Raw genomic sequence first — 27,578 nt, 5'->3', positions numbered from 1 at the left:
AGAGCTCCTTAACCCTCAGCCTCTCTGACCATCCACTTGGCAAAGACCCGCAGGCCATGAGGACCGGTCAACGACAGTAAGTATTGGCTTTGCCTTTCTCTTCCTTGCTGGGGTGTGGGAAAGCTGGTTGCATTATACATATTTAATTAACATGCCTCTTCATGCATATTGATTGCTTTCTCCCCGCTGAGCTTAATTTCTCTTCTTTTCCTTATAAATCTTTTCTTTTTTGCTCTTATGCTCCCCCCCCCACCTTGAATGTCATCTCTTTCTATCCTGTCTGCTCCAGTCACTTGTGACTTGGTGCCCACTTCCGAGGATACTGTGTGTGTGTGTTGGGGGGGGGGGGTCGGGTCACATCTTTGAACTTTCCAGGCTCTGGGTAACCCCTTATCTGTCCCTTATAAGTCTGTCTAGAGCTAAATGGGACACAAGCCCCGAGGGTTCTGCGTCCTGGTGTGGACAAGGCAGCTGGAGCAGAGTATCCGGCTGCTTCTCATTTAGGGACTCCAAAGCTAACCTCACTCCAAGGGTGATTTTGGAGGTGCTGGATGTCGGGGGAGAGAGAGAGAGAGAGAGAGGAGACAACTGGGTAGCACCAGCAAGCCAGTGTGGGCCGGCAGCAGGAGAGAGAAGGAACAGTGGCAGGCAGGGATAGAGCCCAGGGGTCCCCCGCCCTAAACGACCTTGCCTGTGGTGTATGTGGGCAGTAATCTCTGCCCTGCTCAGCTGCAGAATAATAAAGGTCCCTACCCTGGGGACAGATTTTTATAAGCAAGAGGAAATGAGGCGTAGGTGCCCAGACATGCTTTCTGGAGACCCTTAGAGTTGTAAAGGCCTTGCCGGCTGACTTCTGGAAAGCAAGGTGCACTCCCACTTAGTGGTTAAGGAAATGTCCCCTGTTGTCAGGAAACATGACCCACTGGGATGAGCCTTTACATAAAACCTGGTTTTTTTTTTCTTTTTTTTTTTCTGTTTTCTCTTTTCTTTTCAGTGTTAGTAAACTCATCCTTCTATTTTGTTAATAGAATTATTCTGAAAGTGATTTAAAAAAAAGTATTTGTGAAATGTTCAAGGTAATAAATACCAAGACAATTTAAATGGCGCAGCCACACAGGATTCTTATCTATCTAAATTAGGTTTCTTTTAAAATGGATTCTACGTTTGGTGGCAGGGATCCCCAAGGGAACCTTTTATGGATAGGTAGGCAGCTCTCCCTATCAGCTTCCTTTTTGTGGGAACAATGGTCTGAAACATCGCCAATGGTACCCATGGGAAGGAGAGGCTACAAGCCAATCAGCCTTCAGCCTCCATATCCCCTTCTTCCGTCCCCAAGTCTTCCCTGTATTGGGTCAAGAATGGGCCCGCCTGAGGAAGGCTCACCTCCTTATGAGCTAGAGAGAGTGACTTGCATGTTCATTTCTGCAGCCTGTGTTTGGGATCCCCGCCAAGGAGCATGCCCAGTGGTGAGGGTGTCTGGTGGCTTACCTCCAAGTCCGTTCAGCCCCCCTCCTTGCTCCCTTTTTCTCAAGCCCTGGCTCATTTCCACCTGGGGCAGGTGCCCTTGGAGAGAGGTGGGAACCAGAGCGGCATCCAATCAGATTATTTTGGAGCAAGCTTCTCTCCTCCCTGGTCCCTTCTGGACTGGTCACTTGGGCATCAGTCTAGTAAGATAAAGAGAACAGTAATTTTTGGCTTGCCAGACCCATGCCTCCCTAAGGGTGCATGTCCCAATTTTGATGGCCGTTGGTTGGGGAAGTAGGGACGTCTGACCAACAGTCAGCAATGCCAAGCCTCCTGACATTTGTCCCTGTCCGTCTTTGATTGGCTACCCTTGCTAAGAACACACTGACATTTGTGGGTGCTGTGGGGGAAATACTCCGATGGTGGAGAGCGCTTGGAATGATGGTGTATCTTGCAGACAGATGTGAGAGGGTGAACCCTCTTACAGCAGACTCTTTGATTTTAGGTGAGAGGACGTGAGAGGGTAAATCCTTGAACCCCGCACTCTTATTTCCTGCCCTGACGTCCCTGCAAGCCAGCCCAAGGGGGTAACCATAAGCGGATGCCTGTATGGCTGCCTTACTGATGCCACGCAGGTAACGGATTGATGACCTGTCTTCTTGTCCCTGCTCCTCTTCTTTGCTCACTTCCGGTCTCTCACCTGTCCTGCTGTTTGAGCCTGGCCCAACTGTGAAGCTCTAGGCGGCTGGTCCTCTTGCACTAGCTCTGCTGGACCTCCTGGTGTGCACGGCACTAGTCTTACCTTTGTGCTTCTTGCAAAGTTACAGCCTTGCAAGTAGGACCTGCCTGCCTGTGCCCCCTTGTTGATTTGGTAGAATCTCTTGGTGGTGACTTTTGGGGTAGGACAAGGGGCTGTGCATGAACTTATGTGGAACTCTGGGTTACTGGGACGGGGGGGGGGGGGGTTTATAGAGAAAAGGCGAATGGGGAAAAGATCCCTCCCTTTTCCCCCCCTCTCTCCCTTTTCTTTCTTTCTTTCTTTCTTTCTTTCTTTCTTTCTTTCTTTCTTTCTTTCTTTCTTTCTCTCTCTCTCTCTCTCTCTCTCTCTCTCTCTCTCTCTCTCCCTCCCTCCCTCCCTCCCTTCCTTCCTTCCTTCCTTCCTTCCTTCCTTCCTTCCTTCCTTTTTCCTTCCTGCCTTCCCCCTCTCTCCTTTCCTTCCTTCCTCTTAGTCTTTCACTCCTGTGTCTGCTCCCATCATTTCTCACTTAACTTAGGAGATTATGCTTCAAGTCTTGCCTAGAAAGATAAAAAAACCATTTTGTCCCAAAGTAAATTTGCTTCTGTGAACTATTTGGATGGCCCAGAGTTGTCTTGAGGGCTATCAGTAGTACCCTTTAAACTAGCCTGCTCCAAACCTTGGTTGTACAAGAGCATGTGTGGATTTTCCACTTTCTGAGAGTCCTGTTTGTGGCTCTTGAGGGCAGTGATTTGACTGTTTTTATGACGGATGATCCTAAGGCACCGAGTGGGCTGCAGGTCGGGGCCTGACCAGGTACAGCCTGAGCAGGACCTTTGCCTGAATTCACAGCAGTGATGATTCAAAGGACTTTTAATCAGCTGCTTGAATGGCTGCGTGCCGGGTACCCTGTGATCTGTAAGAGTGGATGGACACATAAGATGCTCTCTGTTTCAGGAGAGAGACTAACTGTAGCAACTGTTTTGAAATGCCATGAAATAGATGAAATGCGCAGTGCAGCCTGCCTGGGAAGAGAGGTAGGGACAAGGAGATTTCCTGGAGGAGAGGATATTTCTGGAAACTTGGATGCTCCAGCTCTAAGGGGCTCTGCCGAGATGTGTTGTGGAATACAAATGTCCATCCCTGCCAAGTACAATACCATCTCAGTAGACAAGTGTCAGATGAGATTTCTGTGAACAAAGAAAATGAACAGGCTGGGGAGTGGAAATCCATTTGAAACCAATGGGCGTGATTGAATTGGATGACTTCTAACTCCCTTATCTAGTTTTAGGATTTGTGAAAAAGAGGGAAAGCAAGCCAGGCCAGAGGACTTGCTGTCAGCATGTGAGGATGGCATGTTGTAGGACTATTTCCATGGCAATATCCCATGGTGCACATGGTAGTTCCTTTTGTAAGCCAGACTGAAGTCCTGGTCTGATTATTACTCCCCGCGCCCCCCCCCCCCGCCCCTGGCGCGCGTGCACACACACACTTACTTTTGCCCTTAATATGAGGAATTGCCATGGTTAAAGGTCAAAGGTTAGCCAACTTCTGTTGTCCTGAGCCTGAGAGTAAATCTTCTCAGCTTCCCAGGCTGTGTGGTCAGTGTTGCAACTACTTAACTTTGCCCTTGACGTTGAAGGCGTCTTTAGACAATGTGTGAACAAATGGCAGCGTGGTGTTCCTATAAAACTATGTACACAGATACTCCACCGGACTGGAGTATGCCAGCCCCTGGCTGAAGGTAAACAGGGCAAGTTAAACAGGCATAAATGGTCACAGGGGACACCGGCTCTCCATTGTGGGCATCATGCATCGCTCTTCTCACCAGCAGGCACCAATCCCTGTGGTCCAGAGCCATCCCTGTACACATAGCCTGTCTTGGTGAGGTGAGCTGAGAGAAGCTGATTGGGAACTGACCTGCGCTGAAGCCCCATACTGTGTGCTCTGACTCTGTCTGCTGTGCTGTGCATCCCTGCCTTTTGAGGCTCCCCTCTCCTCTGTGTGGGGGCCTTGCTTTCATGGCCTTGTAGTTTGGGGCTGCCGCCATCACCAACCCTGCCTCTTTGCCCTTCTACTGGGAAAGCAAAATGTGGATTGCTATTCTGTCACTGCTGTGTTTCCACTCCCTACAGAGACTCCTAATTTAGAAATTCTCCCAAGCTAATGACCTCCATTGACTTACCATCAACTTGCCATGTCAGCTTTAAAAAGCCTTCAGCCTCTAAGGGAAGGGCAGAGGAAGGGCCCCACACCTATTATTACTATGCCTATAGTGAGACAAGGCATGAGCACAGCCCTTGCCTCTATTCTGGCTGATGGACTCTTCAGAGGCCACCTGGGGTGGGGAGGGCAGCAGGTCCAGATGTCCTTTCCAGAGCTGGCAGTTGTGGTCATGACAGCCCCCTTCCTTCTGCCTCCATATTTGCTGCAGGAACAAAGGCATGAGGACTCGACTGGGCTGCCTGTCACACAAATCGGACTCCTGTAGTGACTTCACAGCCATTCTTCCCGACAAACCCAACCGTGCTCTCAAGTGAGTAGTATGACCGCCTTGCGTTCCTGGGTACTCACACTGTGGGGTGTCTATGGGACCTTTGTCTTTAGTGAGTTGTTGACTAGATGAACCACAAGATGATACATCTGGTCTCTCGGCAGCTCCTTTTCTACCCCTTGCATGTGAATGACAGGAAGGCAGAGCTCGGTGACGTCAGTCGGGAAATCTCATTCCCCTAAGAAACAGTATCGCCATCAGTGTCTGAAGCCGTGGGTGGGAAGTACACTTCTTTATTCTACTGACTTGTCAATCTGAGCTCTCATTTTGGAAATAAACATCCAAAGTTACTCTAAAAATATGCTGGGATTCAGATCATCCAGATTCAGCACCTATTCTGTGTAGACACTGGATTCAATGATGTCACAAATGCCACCTTGTTTCAGCCCCACTCACCTCTGAAAGGGGCATCCCTGTCTCCATTCCAAGAGGTGAAGAATCTGGGGTGGCAGTAAGAGGTGAGTTGAGCCTCTTTTGTCTCCAAGACTAGCCCCACCCCTTCACCTCGTCATGTTGACATCTCAAAATCACATAGCTACATATCTTTATTGTTCAGATCAAAAGTAATGTATGGGATTCTCTGAATTCCCATCCAGGGTGATTCTTCTTTCTGGTACTGGGGGAGAAAACCCAGAACCTCATTCATGCTAGGTAAGCACTTTGCCACCAAGCTATAGCCCCACCCCCTACCTAGAGGTTTCCCCAGCTATTGCTTGAAAAATCTACCAACTGACAGCAGCAGAACTGTAGGGACCCAGTTATGGTATGTATCTGCTCTCCACCAATCCAAAGAGTTCTGGGCAAATCTGAGTGGTGGCTGGGGGAGAGGAGATGTGTCAGAAATCCTCAGAGAGATGCTGTTGCTTCCTAGGAGACTCTCCACAGAAGAAGCGACGAGGTGGGCAGATTCCTTTGACGTGCTCCTCTCTCATAAGTGTAAGTAGAAATCAGGTCACATCATGTTGGAGCAAATCATCCATGTGGCAAAAGACGTAGGGAACACTTGCTAGGCTCAGGACACTGTGCTGAGACCCCAGTCCTCTGTAATCCTGCACACAGCAGGAGGAGAGAGACAAGAAAACAGGTATTTTAAATGTAGTTGGGGGTTAGATCCTTTTTTCCTGTTTTCTGTATTCAAACCATAGTCCAAAGAGGCCCAAGGTTCTCAGTCATTACATTGTATTATATTATATTATTTATTTATCAGCTCTGTGCTCTTACTGTTGACCCATCTTGGTTACTAGATACTTGGGTAGGCATGGTGGAGTCCCTTGGTTTTTAGCAGATGCCATTGAAAGTGACTTGGTTTTTCTAGGGCTGGGAAGGTAGCTCAATGGTTAAATACTTGCTTAGCATGTGTGAGGCTCTCGGTTTGATCCTCTTCAACCCTTTTTTTGAAATGGGGTGTTTTATAGCTTAGGTTGGCCTCAGACATGCTATACAGCCAAGGATGGCCTTGAACTCAGGATTCCCCTGCTTCCACCTGCCACCTTCCAGGCACTGGGATTACAGGCATGTCTCACTGTGGCTGGCCACTCAGCAATGTTAACGAGATAGAAGTCAGCTCAGGTCATGGGAGTTATGGACTGCGGGGAATGAGAAGATCTAGGTTCCAGGCTAGATCTTATGACCCCCTTCCTCCAAATCACTGGGCTGCTTAGTTAGATGAGAATTGTGTGTGTTTCAGCAATCTCTCGGACTGACAGAATTTCACTCTTTATCTCGAGGGATGACTGTTTCAGCTGCATTGTGCCCCCACTTCCTGGCTAGAACAGCACTTTGCCCTCCCTCCTCTTTCCTCCCTGTTCAGCTGCTGTGTCTTTTGTTTCCTATAAGGGCAGGGAGAGTTGTGCATATTGTGGCGTGCGGAGGGCAGTTTATCATTCGTCAAACTTTTCAGCTCTTTTTTGTTTCTCATCGTGAACAAGTCCAAATCTGCTGGGCTTTGAAATCCCCGTGGCATTAAAGCACATGGAAGTGGCAGAGCAGGGGCGGGAAGGAGAGAGGGGGTGTTCTGAGGAGACAGGAAGGTTGCAGACAGACATTCGGTGTTCCTCCTCAATTCGTCACGTCAGTGTGAGATCTGGGAGCAGAAGGGCCGCTTGCATTTTGCTGTGTTGTTCCTATTTAATTGGGGAATGTGTTTTTGGACAATTACATTGAAAGCTGTGGGTGGGTTTCAGATCTGTGCTCTCGCTGTTGACCCATCTTGGTTACTAGATACTTGGGTAGTCATGGTGGGGTCCCTTGGTTTTTAGCAGATGCCATAAAAAGTGACTTGACTTGTCCAGGTTTGGGAAGGTAGTTAAGTGGTTCAATACTTGTCTAGCTTGTGTGAGGCTCCAGGTTCAGTTCTCAGCATTGTACCATCATCATCATCATCATCATCATCATCATCCAAAAACAAGAAGTGATTTTGCTTTTAATTTGATGAAGTTACTTCCTCTGACTTTGCCTCTTGTTCTTAAACAAATCAACAAATACTGTGTGTGTGTGTGTGTGTGTGTGTGTGTGTGTGTGTGTGTGTGTGTGGTATAGGTATATGGGCTCATGCATGCCTCAGTGCACCTATTGAGGTCAGTGGATAACTTCCAGAAATTGATTCTCTGCGTTTACCGTGAGGGTCCTGAGGATTGAATTTAGGTGTCAGGGTTGGTTGCAAATGCCCTTACCTGCTGAGCCAACTTGCCAGCTGTCCACTTTATTTTATTGAGACGGTCTTTCAATAAACGTGGGGCCTACCAGTTAGGCAAGATTAGCTGGCCAGTGAGATCCAGGAACCTCCCAGTCTCTGCTTTCCCGGGAGCATACCACCACACTTATCTTTTTATGTGGATGCTGGGATCCAAGTCCAGATCCTCTTGGTGGTACCTCAAGCACTTTGCCAACTGAAACTTTGTCTCTCCAGCTGAACAAATACTTTCGAATAGATTTTAAAATAAACTGAAATATCTAAGAATAAGTGCATACTATAAAAACATTGTGGCTGGGCGGTGGTGGCGCACGCCTGTAATCCCAGCACTCCGGAGGCAGAGCCAGGCAGATCTCTGTGAGTTTGAGGCCAGCCTGGGCTACCAAGTGAGTTCCAGGAGAGGCGCAAAGCTACACAGAGAAACCCTGTCTCGAAAAAACAAACAAACAAACAAAAACAAAAACAAAAAAAACCCAAAAAACAAAACATTGTGACTTTGGAATTCCATGGGATATACTTAGGCAGGAAAATAATTCAGTGTGGGTATGTACAGCATATGTAACGTACAACCATCTTCCAATAGCAAGTTTACATAGTGAATTTGCCAAGGTAGTGGCATCTATATGATATTTAGAATTAGATGGTAATGCCTTTCTAAAAACCAGGCTATCGATTATTTTCTGGGAGTCACATTCTGCGGGACAAGTGTTGCTACCGCTTTATATCTTCTGGCTGGATTTGATTCAAGGTCATCCTAAAGTTTGGTTTCTATTTCAGCCTCACACTGATTCACTCAGTTCAAGTCCCTGAGGCCGTTTCCTCATTCTAAAATGGGGTTAGAGATGTCTACTGGCTTGCTACTGCCTGCAGACAGGAAACACATACAGAACTCTGGACTCTACTCAGAATGTGATGTAATGATACTGTGGTTTTTTATATATATATTTATAATATATTTATTAAATGCAAAACAAATACCTTGGCAGTGGATTTTGTATTATTAACATCATTAACATTAAGTCTGTGTGAGACCTAGAGATTCAGTTTTATCTACTTGGTTTGGTGACTCTTGGATCTGCAGCTGATTGGACCTCCTGTCACAGAAGGGATTCCCAGAATGCTATAACACTTCCCTAAGATGGGACTCCCAATAACGGGTCACAGCTGGCACCAATTTGCTACTTTGTCAAAGTACTACAAAAAATGGGCTTTTTGAACTCTGAAGTTTTTTAATCCTTCTTGGAGTCTGAGGTTCTGTTTTAATTTCTGTTTAGTATAGAAATAAAGAGCCAGTAGTATAAAAGTTCTTAGGAAGAGAAGGATATTTTTAGAAGAACTTCAAGCTTTTAGGATTTGGATGTTTATTCCCCTGTGAAGGCCACAGAGTAACAGGAACCTAGGCCATCTTAAAAGATGCTGACAACTTTCTAAAAGTCGAATTAGCCAGGCAGTGGTGGTGGCACATGCCTTTAATCCCAGCACTCGGGAGGCAGAGTCAGGCGGATCTCTGTGAGTTTGAGGCTAGCCTGGTCTACAGAGTGATCTCCAGGACAGGCACCAAAACTACACAGAGAAACTCTGTCTCGAAAAACCAAAAAAAAAAAAAAAAAAGGTTGAATTAATTTGGGTTCATATTGAGACTGTATCATGCCGGGCGGTGGTGGCGCACGCCTTTAATCCCAGCACTCAGGAGGCAGAGCCAGGCGGATCTCTGTGAGTTCGAGGCCAGCCTGGGCTACCAAGTGAGTTCCAGGAAAGGCGCAAAGCTACACAGAGAAACCCTGTCTTGAAAAACAAAACAAAACAAAAAAAAAAAAAAAAAAAAAAGAAGAGACTGTATCAGGGCTGATTAAACTTCTCCAATGGGATTTCACATGTGCCTGTCCTTGACAGAACCAATGGGATGCATGCCGAGCTTCTGATTAAGACGCATGATATCCCAAGGAGTAAAAGAGTACAGGATTCCTGAATGACTGGGATCCAGAACAGTGGGCGTTAGCCTAGAACCCAGTCCTCTGTCATTCTTCACACGAAGGTAACTATCCTTCCTAGGTTTTTCATTTCGCAGAATCAGGTAATTCTTTTTTCCCATTCTCGACCTCTGGAGCATCTTGGCCGCCCTGGGTCTGCTGCTGTTCTGACACTTATTTAACTATTGATTAAAGATGTGCTTGTTCATTATGCACAGACTGTGCAGCCAGGAGGTAGCACAAGCGGCAGAGGCCGTGGTCTGTCTCTGATGGAGAATGACCGTCTTTGAGACGTCAGGCGTGCTCACAGATAAGGGGAGGAAAAAACTAGGGTGGCCTTGGAATTGCAAGCTGAATTCTAACTTTCAATGCTGCCCGTAAATTCTGTCTCATCACTGTCGAAAGTCCTACTGGTCGGGAGGATGGTTCCCAGTGGCCAGCGACCAGGCTCTTGGACATGTAAGTGCAGAATGCTAGCTGGTAGTCAGATCTATGGTCCTGATTTTGTCCCCCACTCACTCCTGGATAGTTAGGTGACCTTCATGGAAACCTTAGCTATTTAGGAACTCAGATTCCTTGCTTGTCCAACAGAGGAGCTGGGACAGGATGCGTCAGAGGCTGAATTTAGTTCTATCCTTGTCCCAGGGTGTTCTCTGGAGCAGACGTGAGGCTAGGTGATAGCCGATCACCTGTGGCTGGTGCTTTGATGAAGCAGTGCACGTATGCTTATATAAGAGTGCCTTTCAGCTGAAATGGCTCCAGCAACCAGAAGGGGGACCAAAGCACCTGTGTTCGTTCGCTCTTTCCGAGCACTACATGGGCTCAAATCTCAGGCAACAGAAGGCAACTTTACTGTCTTCAAAACCTTAGAATTAAAACAACAACAACCTGGGAGGAAAATATTTAGAGTAGTCTTATTTTCCATTGTATTTGTTTACAGACGAGTGCGGAGGAAAGGCACTCATGGAGGGCTGAGAGGTAATCACTTGCTAAGTGCTTTTCTTAGAAACTAACTAATGCCACTGAAGTTGACATTGGTGATGGCTTCATTAACTAGGAGGCTGTCTAATATGTGCTAATTTGGAAGCTTTTCCCTGTTCATCCAATTACAATTAGACTCGATATCTGAATTGTGCATGTAGTCTGCCCTGAAGGGGGATGCGGCACACGTACGTGTGTGTGTGTGTGTGTGTGTGTGTGTGTGTGTGTGTGTGTGTGTGTGTGTGTTTACATGCCCAGAAGCCTTTCTGCTCTGAAGCTCGTGCCCAACAGCACCAAATCAATTTGTGGGATCTCTTCTGTTAGGCAGCTGGAAGACAGGAAAAAACAGTGTGCCTAGCTTTTGTTTTATTTTTTGTGAAGTCAGGCATGTGCTTATCTGGCCTGCTTTTGGAGGGATATTTAGCCCTGAGCTCTGAAGAAATATTCTCTTTCTGTTTTTCCTTCCCTTCTTTCCCTCCCTCCCTCCCTCCCTCTTGCTCTCCCTCCTCTTCCCCACCCCCTTCTCTTTCATTCTATCTACCTCTTCTTGTCTTTGCCTTGCTCTTGCATCCTTCCTTCCTTCCTTTGTATTTTTTTTTTTTTTTGAACATAGAAACTGAGTTACAGTTTTAAGCATACCTTCAGGCTGCATGCTTCTCCCCTTTCTCACACTTTTCATACTTGCTCCCTCCTGGACCACCCAGCACTGCCCTCTGAGCACTGACTGTGGAAGGCATTCTTGTTTGATCGTTTTTATGGAACCTGGAGAAAGGGTTCTGTTCACCTGGCCCCGCGGGACCCAGGAAATGCTAGGTCAGGGGAAACAGGACCACAGAGAGCCCTTTACAGTCATAACACTGCCTCTGTAAACCAAGACCAATGGAGAAGACTTTAGTGTCTAAAACTTAACCCCCTTCAGATAATGGTTGAGATATCAAAACACACAATGAGTTGACCTGGTCACACAGCCACTAAGCAAAAGATCCCAAACAAACCGTCATGTAGGAACTAAATGACCAACTTGTGCAACAATTTAGATCATTCGTCTAAGTGATCTTTAACTCTGGAGCAAATAGTCAGGCTTCCACTCTCCCCATACTGTCTTTAAGCCAGAAGATTCTAGAAAAGTCTTCTTCAAAGTGTGAACCAAGGAAGGCAGCTTACCTGTGGGAGCTTGTAAGAAATGGACATTTCTGCATCTTATCTCGGACCCGTGGAGTCAGAGTCCCTGGGGCTGGAGATTAGGGTGTGTTTTCCCACAAGTCTTTCAGGAACGAGGAGTCCTGTGGAAGCTTGAGAAGCTCTGTTTTCAAGCAGAATTATGCAAAACAGGAAAGAACAGTGTTCTGGTGGGGTGGGTGGCCCAGGCTTTTGAAGAAACAGAGTATTTTGTACTGCCTGGAGGGCCTCAGATCCTCAGGCAGCACCTCCCTTTAATGGCACATCGGTATCACGGATCCCACATGTGTGGTGTGGAGGTTTCCCCAGGCAGGAAAGAAAGAAAGAAAGAAAGAAAGAAAGAAAGAAAGAAAGAAAGAAAGAAAGAAAGAAAAGAAGGAAGAAAGAAAGGAGAGAGAAAGAAAACAAACAAACAAGCAAACAGATACACAGCTTCAGGTGTTCCAAAAGAGCAGAGGCTGAGTTAGAAACAGGTATGTGAGGTGGAGAGGGGGAGAAAGGAAGCATCTCGGGTTTCTTGTCCTGTCCACATTGCTGTGAAGTTGTTCTCATACCCAGGAACATAGGTGCCACGTTTATCCTTGAAGGGAGGAGTGCCGGGCTATGGGCAGCTTTTACATGCTTGTAAAATGTCTAAAAAGAGCCAGGTGGTGGTGGCGCACGCCTTTAATCCCACCACTCGGGAGGCAGAGGCAGGCAGATCTCTGTGAGTTCGAGGCCATCCTGGTCTACAGAGTGAGCTCCAGGAAAGGTGCAAAGCTACACAGAGAAACCCTGTCTCGAAAAAAACAAAACAAACCCAAAACAAACAAACAAAAAAACAAACAACAAAAAAAACAAAAAAACAAAAAACAAAGAAAAAAAAGGTCTGAACAGATCAAGTATGCAAGTTCCCAACACTCATCCTGTCTTTATCAGCGATGTGACCTTATGCCAATCACCTAATCTCAGTGAGCCTCATTTTCCCTCATCTGTGAAAGGGGAATGATGGCTTGTGTGGTGCAAGAATTCAATACAGTTGCTGTCCCCAAATGCTAAACGGGGTGCTGGTACACGGAGGACTGGATGAAGGATAGCTGCTTTATTGTTTTTGCTATAACACATTAACTGTACTGAGAAAATATGCATTTTGTGCAGCCCCTGTGCCTGGGCTAACGTGAGCTTACTGGTCCCACAGACAGCTTGAGGCAACAGCTTAGGGGAAGAGCGAGAGACCCCAGGGGTGTTTCCCCTTACTCAACCCTTTTGGCTCTGGAGCTTTAGGGATCCCCCAGGCCTTCCTACCTACCTCCCCTAGTGAATGTAGGAAAACCTGCTGGGAGTGTAGTTTTTAAAAGCCTAGTAGGTAAAATAAGATGCGTTCCCTCCTTTGAGAGTCCCAGCAGTATCCCTCCATCCAATTCATCTGAGAAATATTCCTTTGTACTGAATTTGGAGATCTTTTAGGCTATGGACTAGTGTCTGTGAGGCTTTATAGTACTTCTTTATTGGGGTAAGATTACTGGGATAGCCCAGGATCCTCCTTCCTTTGGCTCCCGTATTTTAGGAATAAGAAACCATATGGTTTCAGAACATCACTGCCTCTTCATGTCCTGGTGTCATCCTGGTGTCTCTCAGGTCCTTTTTGACACAGAGACTTACAACCCTACTATCATATGTCCCTCTGATATACTGTCACACACACACACACACACACACACACACACAGTTTATATATATGAATAAAGCAGAGATCATTTAAGGGGATCAGTAACCACAAATGTGAGATACAATTGCCTCACATTGCCTGTCAGTAAACAGCATTACTGGCAATAGTCTGTTCCCTAAGTAAAACCCCTACATAAATCTTGATTAGACACAGTAATTTGCTTCCCAGGTGACACAGAGAAAGTTTCTGCCCTCTCTACAAAATTCAAGTCCGTGTCTTCGTTCCGAGTCAAACAGGATTTGCCTTCTCCAGTAGCTTATGCACCTTGGCTTGTATAAACACTTCTCCGTTCCTATCCTCTGCTTGACTTGGGGTCCTATTCACTGGGCTATTTCCCCCCATTGATCAGGAATGCAAGAGGGTGCTTAGTCTTGGAGAGGGTTCTTTGGTAAACACAGAGCTTAAAAACATTTTTTTTTTCTTGTCCTTTTGTGTTTTCCCGAGCCTGGGAATTGAGCGAGGCTCAAGTCCACCCCTGATGCCAGCTAAACGGGGACTGCTGGACCTTGAACTGTTACCTAAGCCACCCTCCCTGCCGCACCAGCCTCGCTGCTGCTCATTCATAGTGACCCAGTTTCTCCCCTTATGTAAGCACCCTGCATGAAAGAACCAGGGGGAGAAAGCCGGCAGCCGGCAGCATGTGCGGCCACGGCATGTTCTTGGAGGTTCTGTGGCTGTTCGAAAGGACGCCAATATCCTGCCCACTGTTCCAGGAATCCTGGACACATGCCTGGCCCTTCCTGTTGCTGGCTAGGCACCAATCTCAAAAAACTTTATGCTGTTTTCAGAGCCTTGACTCCTGGGAGGGTTACCCAAAGAAAACCCAAGCGAAATGCAAATAAAACGACTAGAAGGCAGAGCCTCCACCTTCCACACACTCCCCTCCTGTTTTCCTGAACTATTCACTGCCCGTCCACTGCCTTTAATTGGCCAAGACTGCATTTGGCATTATACATGGAGTTCCGGATCAGGACTCCACCAGAGCACGAAGGAACAGTTATCAACAGGCATCGAGCATTCCCTGTTTACCAGTCAGGATCTGCATGCCACTTGTGTGTATGAACTCATCACATGCCCCTTAACCCTGTGGAGGAAGAAGAGCTGATGGGATCTGCATTTCATAGTTGTGAGAACCGAAGAGCAGAGAGGCCACACCTCTCTACACACTAGCTCATTCCAACGTTTGTGTGACGGAGCCAGGACACGATGGCTTCAGGGGTGGGAGACAAGTTGGTGGGAGCTCAGGAGTAGGGTTCTGGATCGGAGTTCTGGTCTTCCACAGCTAGGGTGCAGGGTGCACAGGCCCGTAGCATCAGCAGCATTGCTAACACAAACATGGCCACCCCTAGGGGTAACAGCAGGTGTGCCGCCGAGCTGTTCTGCGATAAATCAACACTCTGCATTCGGAACCACCTGCAGTGTGTGGACAAACAGAAGGCAGAGAAGAGGGTCCTGTTGGAGGGAAAGAGAATGATGGGAGGGCAGTGGGGAGAAGCGGTAAGAGACAAGGAACAGGAGAGGGGTTGGGGAGAGATGGGGAGGAGCAGATGAAAAGCTCGCTGGGAGGAGGGTCGGCAGGGAGGAAAGATGTGAATGACAAGAAACATATTTCACTGCTTCTGTCCCCAGTAATGCACTTGCTGGGTCACAACAGCAAGAGATGCAGACTAGGCCTAGGGCAAGCAGTTTAAGGCTTGAAAGAGAGAGCACAGTGTATTTCTTGGGACGCGTGTGGTCCCTGGCTAAGGACTGAGAAGGATGCCTGGGAAGGTATGATGGCGTATTGAGAAGAAGGAGTTAGCCCTCTCGCAATGGGAGGACCACTAGTGACAGGCTGACAGTCAATGCTGCAGGATGGAAAGAATTTAGGTAGATTCCAGGTTCTTGGTGCTACCTAATGGCCTCAGTTCTCACCATAGAAAAGGTGATGGGAGGTATCCTCCAGCTGGACAAGCCCCAAGTCTGTGAGCCAAATGGCTCACAGTACCTTTGCAGGGCCATGGCACACATATGCTCAGTGTGTTTGCCTGACTGAGGTCACTGTTTGTCTCTGCTTTGGAGACAGTGATCACTGGATTAGGGAGAGTGGGCTCTGAGGTCACCCAGATGTGTAGGCAAATCTACCTTGCTCCTTTTACTGACTTAGTGACCACAGGCAATTCTTCTCTCAGATCTCACATTCCTTTTGTAAACCAAGCCTCTCTAAGGGCTAGCACTACTGACTGCTTGTAGTGAGGACTAGGCATTTTTGAATAGATTGCTTCATTTGATCTGTTAACAGTCCAATGCAGTGAGAGTCCTGGCATGGTCTCCATTTCATAGATAAATTTTCCCTCTTGGGCTTCAAGAGGGTAGGATACTTTTCCAAGGTCACATGGGATTCAAAACCAGAGCCCATGTCTTTCTCTCTCTCTGTGTGTACATATGTGTGTAGATGCACATGCAACTGGGGGTCATGTGTCTTTTGTCAGGGGCCATCCACCTTGTTTTTTGAAATGGTGTGTCTCCTTGACATAGAACTTAGCTATTAGGCTGGGCCAGCCGGCCAGCTTTTTGTTTCGTTTCACACAGAGTCTGAGGGCCTGAACTCAAGTCCTCCTCATACTTGTGCAGTACGATCAGTCCACGGGAGTCTATGAAATGGGTAACAATTTATTAAGATATAAGTTGAGGAAATACACTCACGATTACAGGACAGAGAAGACAGCAGAAGTCATCCTCTGATCTGACAGGGGAATAAATCCACCTTGCAGGCAGGGGCAGGGAGAAGGGGCCTTTGACCCTTCTCCAACTCCTTATAAGAGGTCATATACAACGGCAGGAAGCACCACCTCCTTTGGGCCCTATAGCCCAAGGTCATGGGCGGCACAAATACCGCTACAGCAAGCACTTTATTGATGGACCCATCTCTCTAGCCCGGAACTTCCTCTTTTTTTTTTTTTTTGTTTTTTTGAGACAGGGTTTCTCTGTGTAGCTTTGCGCCTTTCCTGGAACTCGCTTTGGAGACCAGGCTGGCCTCGAACTCACAGAGATCCCCCTGGCTCTGCCTCCCGAGTGCTGGGATTAAAGGCATGCACCACCACCGCCTGGCCTGGAACCTCTTCTTAATTGCACTGATGTAGTGATGCATTGGGTTCATGACGGCCAGGCCTGGAGTAAGTCCTCTGTGTGTGGCAGTAATGGTGTTAAGGGATGAGGAGGAGACGGAGTGATGGAATCAGGAGCAAAGGTCGGTGTCTTAACGGTTTTTTTTCTTACTATGAAGAGACCTCATGACCACAGCAGCTCTTATAAATGAAAACATTTCATTAAGACACTCACAGTTTCAGAGGTTCAGTCCATTATCATCATGGCAGGGAGCATGATAGCGTGCAGGCAGACGTGGTGCTGGAGCTGAGAATCCTACATCTTGACTCAGAGGTAACAGGAAGTCGAAGTGACAGTCACATTGAGGGAAGCTTGAGCACAAGAGACCTCAAAGCCTACCCCCACCATGACACACCTCCCAGTAGTGCCACTCCCTTTTGGGGGCCGTTTTCTTTCAAGCCATCACGGTTGGCTAAGAGCCACATCTGATGAGGACAGGGCTAAGTTGGGATGAGTACAGAACAGAGCAGTAACTCTACCTGGGAAAAGTCTTCAAGTCTGCTCCCTCCTTCTACAGTGAGGATGACGAGACCCGTAAAGCTGAATGTGTTGTACACGGTCATACCTAAGTGTGGGTTTAGCTGTGCTTAGAATTGGCGTTCTCAAGTGAGTCCTGTGCGGCTTCTACTCAGGGGGTAGGCTTGGTAAGCTTTGCCAGGCTAGCTGCGGAAACCATGGGTGCTGCCGAGCCGCCCAGGGGTTTACCACACACATCCCTCCAAGTTTCCAACCTGTGCAGCGATTTCAGCCCCCTGCAGTGCCTTTCTCCAGATCTGAGGAACACACCCATCTTCGTTTCTCTGTGTTGTTCTTTGAATCAGATCCTCCTCTACCTAAGTGACTTTTTTCTTTTTGTCCCCAGCCCACCCTCTGAGGTCACTCCTAGAAATGTACTGGCCACAATGTTCCCATGGCTCCCGGCCTGGCCTTGCGTGGGACTCCTTCCTCTTACCCCTTCAGCAGCTCTTAGGCCCCAGGTCCTGCAGGTCTGGAGACAGCCCGTAACACAATACTAATGTTGGTTTCTTCTTTATTTTAGATTTATTTTTTTATTTTATTTTATGTGTATGAGCGCTTTGTCTTCGTGTGTGTGTGTGTGTGTGTGTGTGTGTGTGTGTGTGTGTGTGTTTATCACGTGTGTCTGGTGCCCCAAGAAGTCAGAAGAGGAGCTTGATATCCTACAACTGGAGTTGTAGGTGATGGGAATCAAACCTGGATCCTCTGCAAGAGCAGTAAGTGCTCTAAACGGCTAAGTCATCTTTCCAGCCCCCTAATGCTTGCTTTTTAATTTGGCATTCTTGCCACTACCTAATCACGTGACTATGGCAAGTTATTTACCTTCTCCAAGCTTTGTTTGTGTTTCCTCTCAGACGGTAAAAACATCAAGAACTGTGCTATGGATCTACCATGAGGAAAAAATGCTGTAAGGTTTAGAACGAACTTGGTGTGGTTGAAGTAAGTGCTCAGTAAATGTTTGCAGAGAGGGTTGTAAGATGTGCATTTTGACTTCAGCACTTTTCAAACTCCTACTGTTCTTCTGCCTTTCTATGTTCTAACTTCCAGCTGCCAAGTTGTTGCTCTCTAAGGTCAAGGTCTATTCAGCAGCCTGGACTGAATGGTCCTCTCTTTGAAGGATGGCTCCATCCTCCAATAAAGATTCTTGCTCCCTTCTTTGTGCGTGGAAACTCTCCCCAGGACCCAAAGTCCAAGGCTTCATGATTGTTTTCTGTTTCCTCTTGCACATACATGCATTTCCCCCAAGGCAGCTGGCTGTTCTCCATCTTTTCCTCTCTCCTAGGTCTATAACACACTTATAATGATGCAGCCCATTGTTTTACATTATTCCCTAATGCTGGTTACATTAGGCTGCCTGGAGAGTTCTGTGAGGTGGTGATTTTATATCATTTACTTGTGCCTCAGCTCAAAGCCTAGTACTCGAGTGTCGCTTCATTCCAAGCAACCTCACCCCAAGTTAATCAAGAGCAAGGCTGTCCAGTTTGCTGCATCCCAAATCTGTCCCCTTCCTGACTGATTCTGTCTTCATCCATCATTGTTTCTGTTGGTCTGCTCTCGTCCTCAGGGAAAACAAGCTCTCCTATTTCTTCTCAGTCCCTCTTTAAAATCTACCTTCCCCAATCCCAGCGTTTTCCCTCTGAGTTCTTGCATTATCTGCTCTTCTCCCCCCCCCCCCCCCATATGTACACCTCTGGAAAGAGCTTGCTTTGGAGTCATGTGGACCTGGTAGGGAACCTTGGTTCTTACCAGCTTCGCAGTGGGTCCGTTTATTCGACTTCTCTAAACTTTAGTTTCTTTCTGCCTTTTTCCTTCCCCTTCTCCCCATCCTTCTTTCCTTTTCCTCTCTCCCCCTCTTATCGCATTTAGCTCAGGCTGGTCTCGAACTGACCATGTAGCTGAGAATGACCTTGACCTTCTACTTGTCCTGCCTCCACCTCTTTTGTGCTGGGATTATGGGATTACAGACGCGTACCACCACACCCACTTTCATGCACTGCTGGAGATTGGAACTAGGGCTCCATGTGTACAAGACTAGCACTCTACCTACTGAGCCGGACCACCGGCCCCTTAGTACCTCCCTATGGAGAAGGAAGGAGATATGCTGTGAATGAATGAAGAGATGCTACCTACTACTGGTCAACATTTTTGTGTGGATAAATTCAGCCGGGCTTTTGTAAAATCTCAAACAAAAAGCCTGAGATACAGTAAAGTTCTGTCACCCAGCTCCTAAATGAATAAAAATAAAACCCTGCCTTTCATAGCCCCATCTCTCCCGCAGCTGCTATCACCGTAAAGCAGAGGCTGCCACCGTAAAGCAGAGGCTGCCACCGTAAAGCAGAGGCTGCCCCGCACGGTCGTTCCTCTTTCTCAGCATCGTAATTCTGTGCTCAGGCCACTTTCCCTGCCTTCCTTTCAAGCCTTTCTTTAATTCCCTTTTACTCAACACATCTTTCCTCATCATATCAACATTTTTATGTACTCCAAACCATCTCGAGAGCAAGCAGAGAAACTTCGGTCTCACGGTTCCTTTTAGCTATGCTGTCTGCTCTCCATTTCCCCTTCTTGCCAGAGACGTGTGAACGAATGCTTCCCACTTCCTCTTCTCCATTCACCACCGTACCTACCACAGCACAGCCAGGGCCACAGCACACCTCTGACACGACAGGGTTCACTGCATCCTTGGGACCTTCTCACTCTTCATCCAGCTTGACCTCTAGGAGGCACTGCACGCAGCGGCCACTTCCTCCTTGGTGCAGAGTTCTCCCTCCTGGCCTTTTGCAGTGCTGTGCCAGCCCTCCATCTCTCTGGCTCTTTCACAGGTCTCTCTGTGAATGCCCGTCTGAAAGGCAGGCCCTGTCAGTTTGATCTCTTATTAACTACTGATCTTTCTAAAGCATTTCATGTTGCTCTAATGTGCATTTTAAAGTTCTCGCCTTCGTGCGTACGGCTCTCTCTTCCTGAAATCATCTTCTCCATCACCCGCTTCCTTCTTTCACCTTACTTCCTTCTCCTTCACTTCCCCCAGCAGCTGAGGAGCGTCTCCTTGCAGGTCTTTGTTCTCTCCTCAGACCTGGCGCAGGTGCCGATTTAGGGTCCTTTCACAGCACCTTGTCCTTTCCAACCATATAACTTACCCACCATATCATGATCATCATAACCATGTTTTCTTCTTTTTGTTTCAATCTATCTTTGGATGGTATATTGGTGACTTTTCTTACTGCTGTGTGAAGTATCTGGCAAAAGTAATTTGAGGGAGGGTCTGTTTGGACTTAGGGTTTGAGGGCATAGCCTAGCGTGGTGAGGAAGTCATGACGTTGGAAGTGTGAGGTGGCTGATCATATTGCATCCTTACTCAGGAAGCCAAAAGAGACAACTGTTCATGTTCAGCCCACGGTGTGTCTAATACCTCATTGTGTCTGCTCTCTGCCCCAGTGGAACGGCTGGGTCACCCGGCAGGGTGAATGCATGAATCAATAAAAATGGAGTTGGTTATTCCAGGGGTCTGGGGGTTAATGACCTTAATCTCCAATGCTGAGTGTTGTCAGGTATGAGGTCAGGCGAGTTGCTTCTCGGCTTCCACATCCTTCTCTGTAAGCTGGGAGGAGGAGAGTCGCATCAGGGAGCACACTGCAGGTGTAAGCTTTTCTAATTGTACCAGCACCCACCAAAGCTGGGATCTAGGTGAAGGGAGATGAAGTCTGTGCCCTAGAGAGCTGGGGCCGAGCAGACTTTCCTTAACAGAGCTGATGACCAATACCAGGGGGAAAGCGGAATGTCATATTCTTCATCTGCGACTACATTTCCTGGGTTCTTAAGCATCTGTTTTTGTTTAAAGGAAAACAAAACAGCAAACTTGAACTCTCCCATTCAAGGAATCTAGCTACCTCTGGCCTCCAAACAGCCACAAGCTCCTCTGAGGTCTTCTAAATCAGTGATTCTCAACCTGTGGGTCATGACCCCTTCAGGGTCAAAGGACCCTCTCACAGGGATTACCTAAGACCACCGGAAAACAACAGACATTTACATGTTATGATTCATAACAGTAGCAAGATTGTAATTATGAAGCAGCAACAAAAATAATGCTGTGGTTGGGGGTCACTACAACATGAGGAACTGTATAAAAGGGTCGCAGCATTAGGAATGTGGAGAACCACTTACATAAAGGCACACTTGGAGTCATCCATGTTCCCTTTTTCAGCCCTCTCTCTGACTGCAGAGGAGAGTGTGTGAAGATAAGACAAATACCACACGCCCATCTGTGACATCTAAGAGTACATCGTGTTGAGGTTTCGAGCGGCACATGGGGGCTGTGAAGAACAGGGGGGAAGGGAAGGAGAGAGGGCCCTGGAAGGGTTGGTCAAAAGGTATAGTTCCAAAGGAGTGAGAAGTTCCGGGGTGCAAGTGCACAGTAGGGTGATTGTATATTACAGTGTATTATACAAGCCAGACATGATGCCTGTAATCCCAGCACTTTTGAAGCTGAGGCGGGAGGATTGCTATGAGTTTGAGGTTGGTATGGGGACATAGTGGGTTCCAGGTCAGCCTGGGCTAAAAAGTGAGACTGTCTCTAAACCAAACCAGAACAAATGTGTTGTATTCAGAAAACTTTTACCATCAAGAAAAGGTAAGTATTTAAATGTTCGATTTAAATATTATACAATATATAGAACAAATATTATCTCATTATTATGTATAGTTTCTATGTTTTTATGCTCAGTTAAAATTATTTTATTAAGAAAAATAACCCCTTCAGGGAAAGAAGATGGGGGTGTGTGGGGAGACTCTGTGGTCCTTGGGTCTTTCTGTGTCTACTGTGGGTAACTGCTCAGAGTCCTCCCTTGCTGATCCAGCCCCTTCTGGGATCTGAGGGTGACTGATGCTGTCTCCCCATCTAACCTCTGCTTGTAGCTTCCACCACAGAGGACCGTCTGTAACAGTGTCTCCTGGAGTGCATGCTTGTAACCAAATCTGAGTTTACTCCGGGGCATGTGGAAATGTCCATGTCTCCTCCACGGGGAACTTTGAGGGTATAGAATGTAGGAAGGGGTCCCAAAGAGAGCATCTGAAGGGTGCTAATGGGCAGTAATTTTATGATTTGTTCTCTGATGTAAACTGTTGGAGCCCACTAGGTTTCCTAGTGGCTGTACCCAGCAGGACTGCATAAGAGTTTGATTGGACCACGGGCCTGGGTACCAGGTGACTGTAACTAGCAAAGGGGAGGTCTTTTGCTCCACCCCTTGGCATTGTTATAAATAGACCTTTGGAATAAAGTTCTGGGCCAGTGGATAAGGATCCAGACTCTTCCAAGTCTATCCTGGGATTTCTCTCTGTTTCTCTCCTCTTTATTTCTAACTAAGTCTCTTATCCCTCATTCCTCAAGAGTCCCTGGGGTAAATGAATGTGGGGGCTGGTCCGCCACAGTATCCCATCCAACTTTTGCCTGTAGCCTGTACCACTGGTGGCATCTTGAACAGAACTGTGCAGTCCGCTAGTCCGAAACCCGTATCAAACAGTGTAAGTGATTCTCAGGCCTGAACATTGAGACTTACCATTTCATTTCTCGGATTCCTAGCTTGCTGTGTTTCTGTTGTTTTCTTGTAGAGGTTTGACCTATGTAGGAGTGGGCACGGAAGGTACCCAGAACATCTCTCTCTCTCTCTCTCTCTCTGGAACCTAAATCACTCTCTTCTTCCTCCCCTGGCACAGGAAGACTTTTAGCTCCATCCTGCCCAGTGTGAAGGAGCCTTGTATGATATTCTGCTTTCTCCACTGGGTGTGTCCTGGGCCTTGCCTCTGGTGCTGACTTAAGCCAGTCATCCCATGCAGTGAACAATGGCGTCCCTTCAGTGCAGAAACCTCCAGGATGGGATGATAAATCACAAAACCATCTTACTTGGCTTATAAACACTTTAAGGCAGCCCTCTATGCTTGGATCTGTGATTCAAAGCTTAGCTCTGGGAGCCCCATGAAAATGCTTTTCTTTCTCAAGTCCCTGGCTCTTGCCGTAAAAGGTTGTAGCCTTTATGACTGTTGTTCTAGTGTGGACATTGAAATATCTACTTTGGGTAAGGTGTGGTGGTAACCCCAGTACTCAGGGGGCTCAGGAGGATGGCAAGTTGGAGGAAAGTCTAGGCTACAACGTAGCAAGTCTCTGTCTAAATGAATAAATATAAATAAGCAAAAGAAGACAAAGATGTACAATGATTTTTTTATCAGGAGAAATAAAAATGTTTTAGAATAAACATTTTAGGGCCAGGAAGACGGCTCAGTGGGTAAGGGCGCTTGTTGTGCAGACCTAATGACCTGAGTTCAAGCCCCGCCACCCACATAAAAGTGGGTAAGAAAGCTAACTCCACAAAGTTGTCCTCTGACTACCACATGACGCATTACACATTACCCCCCACATTGTACAAACACACATAATAGTAATAACAACAATAATTAATAATAATAAAACATTCAAAAATAAATGTTTAAAATCACACGGCACCACCAATCCACTGAGTCGTCTTGGCTAGTGTTCTCTCCGGGCGTATGCCAGTGATTATCAGATGCCCATGTCATCGATGACGTAGAATTAAAAAGTACTGGGGCCTGGGAGATAGCTTAGTGGTTAAGACTGCTTTCTTTGCTAGGGCGATGACCTGAGTTCAAATCCCCAGCACTCATGTTACAGGCCCGGGCCGACTGGACATGCCTGTAGCCTCAGAATTGGTGAGGAAAGACAGTTGACTCCTGAGGGCTTGCTGGCCTTAGAAATCAGCGTAGGAGAAACCAGCTTCAGCCTCAGTGAGAGACCGTCTCTCAAGACACCCAGCCTCCTGTTCCGGTCCCAGCATGCCGATTCACGGATGTGTACACCTGCACACTCAGGTGTATGCAGCACACACACACTCACACACACTCACACACTCACACACACATTCACACACACACTCACACACACTCACATGCACACACACACTCACACACACTCACACTCACACAAACACACACTCACACACACACACATTCACACACACACACACACACACACACACACACACACACACACACACGAGATGGGGGGTGTTGAGCTAGGGTTAGCTGTGCAAGCCTGTCATCTCAGCCAAGCCTCACCCAGGAGGCTGAGGCAAGACATTTACAAGTTTGAGCCCTGCTCGGGCTATGGAGTGAATCAAAGGCCATCGACAAAATAGAAAGGAGGAGAGATGCCCCATACCTCAGGGGCAGAGCACTGGCATGGTATACGAGAGGACTGGGTTTAATGCCCAGTACCAAAAATGGTAACACGAACTTTACAAAAGAAATAAAAATGGCCATTGAGTAATTTTCTTACCCAGCTTGGCACCTTGTTCTAGGGCGCTCTTCACTTTGAGGACCCTTTCTAGAAAGCTGCCATTATCATCCCGACAGAGGAGAGCGGGCCAAGAGTTGAGACAGTTGATTAAAAACTTTTTCAAATAAAAACGCTACTGGAAGTACAGGCTATAAATAGCTGTTTTTTCCCCCTCCCCGCTTATCTGTGTGGACTGGAAACATTGCTTGGCAGTGCAGATGACATTGATTAGTAAGAGGAAAAGCTGCCTTAGCCATTAGATAAATTGGCAGGAAAATTATAATCAACCTCAATTAAAGCATCTAATCCGGGTCAGCGAGATGGGTTAGCAGGTAAATGCACCCGTTACAAAGCTTGATGGCCGGAGGACCATCTCCAGGACCCACATGGGAAAGGAAACTGTCTCCTGCAAGTCGTCCTTTGACCTACACACACACACACACACACACACACACACACACACACACACACACAAATAAACATAACCTTAAAAACTTTTTCTAAAATCTAATTTGACAGGCAGATTTCAACATAAAAATGAATAGACTAGAACACCGAATACACATCCTCAGAGGTTTCCTGAAAGAGACATCTGTCCACGTAGCAGACTGTATTACGGACTGAATTTCTGTTGGATGTGTTTCTGATCGTGGTAAAGGGTTGGCTCTGAGACATTTGTGTTTCTGTTCAGTTTGTCTTACAACTGCCCACGTCTTCTCTCTGGTGTGGACTCGGCTTAGGGCAGAGAATGTAAAGTGCCTGTGACCTTAGCCTGATGAGTGATATGGGCTCACCGGCAGACCTGCGGCATCCATGGACAGGCAGGGTTTATCGGAAGTGACCAAGCTTGCCCACTGCTGCCATTCCTACGGGATTTTAAACATCTCTCTCTGATACTTCACACTGGTCCTTGGACGAGAAGCCTGGCTTGCTCTGAGGGTAGCTGTGTGTCATCGAGGGGTGTGTGTGTGTGAGCCGCAGGCTTGGACAATGAGGACACCCTCATAATAGTACGGTTGCTCTTCATCTTCAGTCTTCGGACTTAAGCTGCTTTTTCCCTGTCTTTTTTTTCCCCCCACATCTTTCCACACCTGTAGATGGGGTGGCGGCCTTCCGTGCCTTCCTGAAGACGGAGTTCAGCGAGGAGAACCTGGAGTTCTGGCTGGCCTGTGAGGAGTTCAAGAAGACCAGGTCGACGGCAAAGCTGGTCTCCAAGGCCCACAGGATCTTTGAGGAGTTTGTGGATGTGCAGGCTCCGCGGGAGGTACGTTGGTCACGGCAACTGTCTCCTGAGGTCTTGGAGGGCATCTGAGCCAAGTTCACGGTATTTCCTCCTGCCCCCACGGGCCTCCCAACGCAGGTGGATCCTGAGGAGAAAGTGGTAGCTTTTGAGGAGTGAAAGATCAGGGTTTTCATGAAAGGAGCCACCTTAGGAGGGTTTTTGCTGTCTGCCTGACACGTGTTAGGCAGGCTGTGTTCCCCCGGTGATTTCACAAGAGTGAATTCCCGGGAGCCCATGTCTGTTTTCCTGTTAAAAGTGGCACAGGGGTGGCTGGTGGCTGGAGTGATTCACCGAGTGAAGGCACCTGCTGCCAAGCCTGATGACCGGGTTGTGACCTCTGGAACCCACATGACAGAAGGAGAGACATGACTCCTGCAAATTGTCCTGTGACCAGTGAGAATGCGCGCGCGCACACACACACACACACACACACACACACACACACACACACACACCACTAGACACACAAACACACAATAAAAAGCTCTCAAGGGCAGCATGACTTAATGGAATAAGGACCCTCTTTTAAAGGATTTTGTCTGCAGTCTCCATTCTGCCGCTGTGTGTGACCGTCTTTAATGTATTCAGCCTCTCTGAGCCTCAGTTTCCCCAATGTAAGAGAGGATAGTGCCACTCACCTCTCAAGGCTACTCTACGTGTTAGAGGTAAAGCCCTACTGAGTGTTTGCCGTTGCCCATAAATGGATATTTATAGTCACTTTCACTGCTGTATTATAACTATGTCCAGCTGTTCTGAGTTTTAATCCAGCATGTCTCTCCAGAGGGTTTAACTGATTGACAGTTTGCTATCTATATTGAGGTGAAACTTTGACTCGGGGTGTGAGATCTTTACAAGCTGGGTAGAATGCTATTGGCCCCTAATGGTGACATACAGAGAAATGTATGTTTACCAGGGTCTGTCTATACTGGGCATCTGTTGGCCTTGGTGGTTAAGAAAGAATGAGAGAGAAAGCTTAGGGGAAACTTCAATAACAGCTGGCTTGAGACTCACCTTAGTGTGGTATGATGACTCTTTTTTTTTTTTTTTTTTTTTGGTTTTTTCGAGACAGGGTTTCTCTGTGTAGCTTTGCGCCTTTCCTGGAACTCACTTGGTAGCCCAGGCTTGCCTTGAACTCACAGAGATCCGCCTGGCTCTGCCTCCCGAGTGCTGGGATTAAAGGCATGTGCCACCACCTCCCGGCTGGTATGAAGACTCTTGATTAGGATTTGTTGACTTGAGAATTCTTGTCACGGTTCTGGTACTAAATCCACATATTTTAGACAAGCTTCATAGTCTCTCTTTTCTACCCTTCTCTCTCTCTCTTTCTTTTCTATTATTATTATTACTATTATTATTATTATTATTATTATTATTATTGAGACATGGTCTCTTTACATGATGCTGGCTGTCCTGGAACTCACTATGTAGACCAGGCTGGCCTTGAACCCACAGAGATCCACCTGCCTCTGCCTCCTGAGTGTTGGGATTAAAGGCGTGTACCACCAAACCCAGCTGGTCTCTCTTTTCTTCACTCACCTTATTTACAACTTAAGACTATCTGGACTTCAGACTCCACAGCCTTCCTGCTGGAATCCCAAGGAATGAACCCTATAAAAAGCAGTTTGAGGAGCATCCCTGACCCTGAAGATGTGAGATACTGTCGTTGGTGGTTGTTCTGTAGCTTGGGCCCACTGTCCAGTGGGTGCCTTGGCCTCTGAGGGCCTGTGACCTTGCTCTCTGTTTGTCTCTCCAGGTGAATATCGATTTCCAGACCCGAGAAGCTACGAGGAAGAATGTGCAGGAGCCATCCCTGACTTGTTTTGACCAAGCTCAGGGGAAAGTGCACAGCCTCATGGAGAAAGACTCTTACCCCAGGTTCCTGAGGTCCAAAATGTACTTAGATCTGCTGTCCCAAAGCCAGAGGAGGCTCAGTTAGACCTCGGATGGAGACTCTCGGAAGTCACCGGCTTTCCCTGCTCCTTGCTGCCAAGACCATATTCTAACGTGAAA

General features: G+C 47.3%; 1 protein-coding gene across 1 annotated transcript; it reads left to right on the top strand.

Moving 5' to 3' along the window:
* Rgs8 (regulator of G protein signaling 8) lies at nt 1-27,578 on the top strand. The gene is made up of 6 exons (XM_059280384.1): nt 1-76; nt 1,970-2,099; nt 4,635-4,736; nt 5,626-5,690; nt 25,384-25,550; nt 27,322-27,578. The coding sequence occupies exons 2-6, from the start codon at nt 2,074-2,076 to the stop codon at nt 27,502-27,504; spliced, it is 543 nt and encodes a 180-aa protein (XP_059136367.1). The 5' UTR covers nt 1-76; nt 1,970-2,073; the 3' UTR covers nt 27,505-27,578.

The sequence above is a fragment of the Peromyscus eremicus genome, chromosome 15, assembly GCF_949786415.1.
Source record: "Peromyscus eremicus chromosome 15, PerEre_H2_v1, whole genome shotgun sequence".
Taxonomy (NCBI): domain Eukaryota; kingdom Metazoa; phylum Chordata; class Mammalia; order Rodentia; family Cricetidae; genus Peromyscus; species Peromyscus eremicus.
This window is presented reverse-complemented; position numbering and strand designations above follow the sequence as displayed.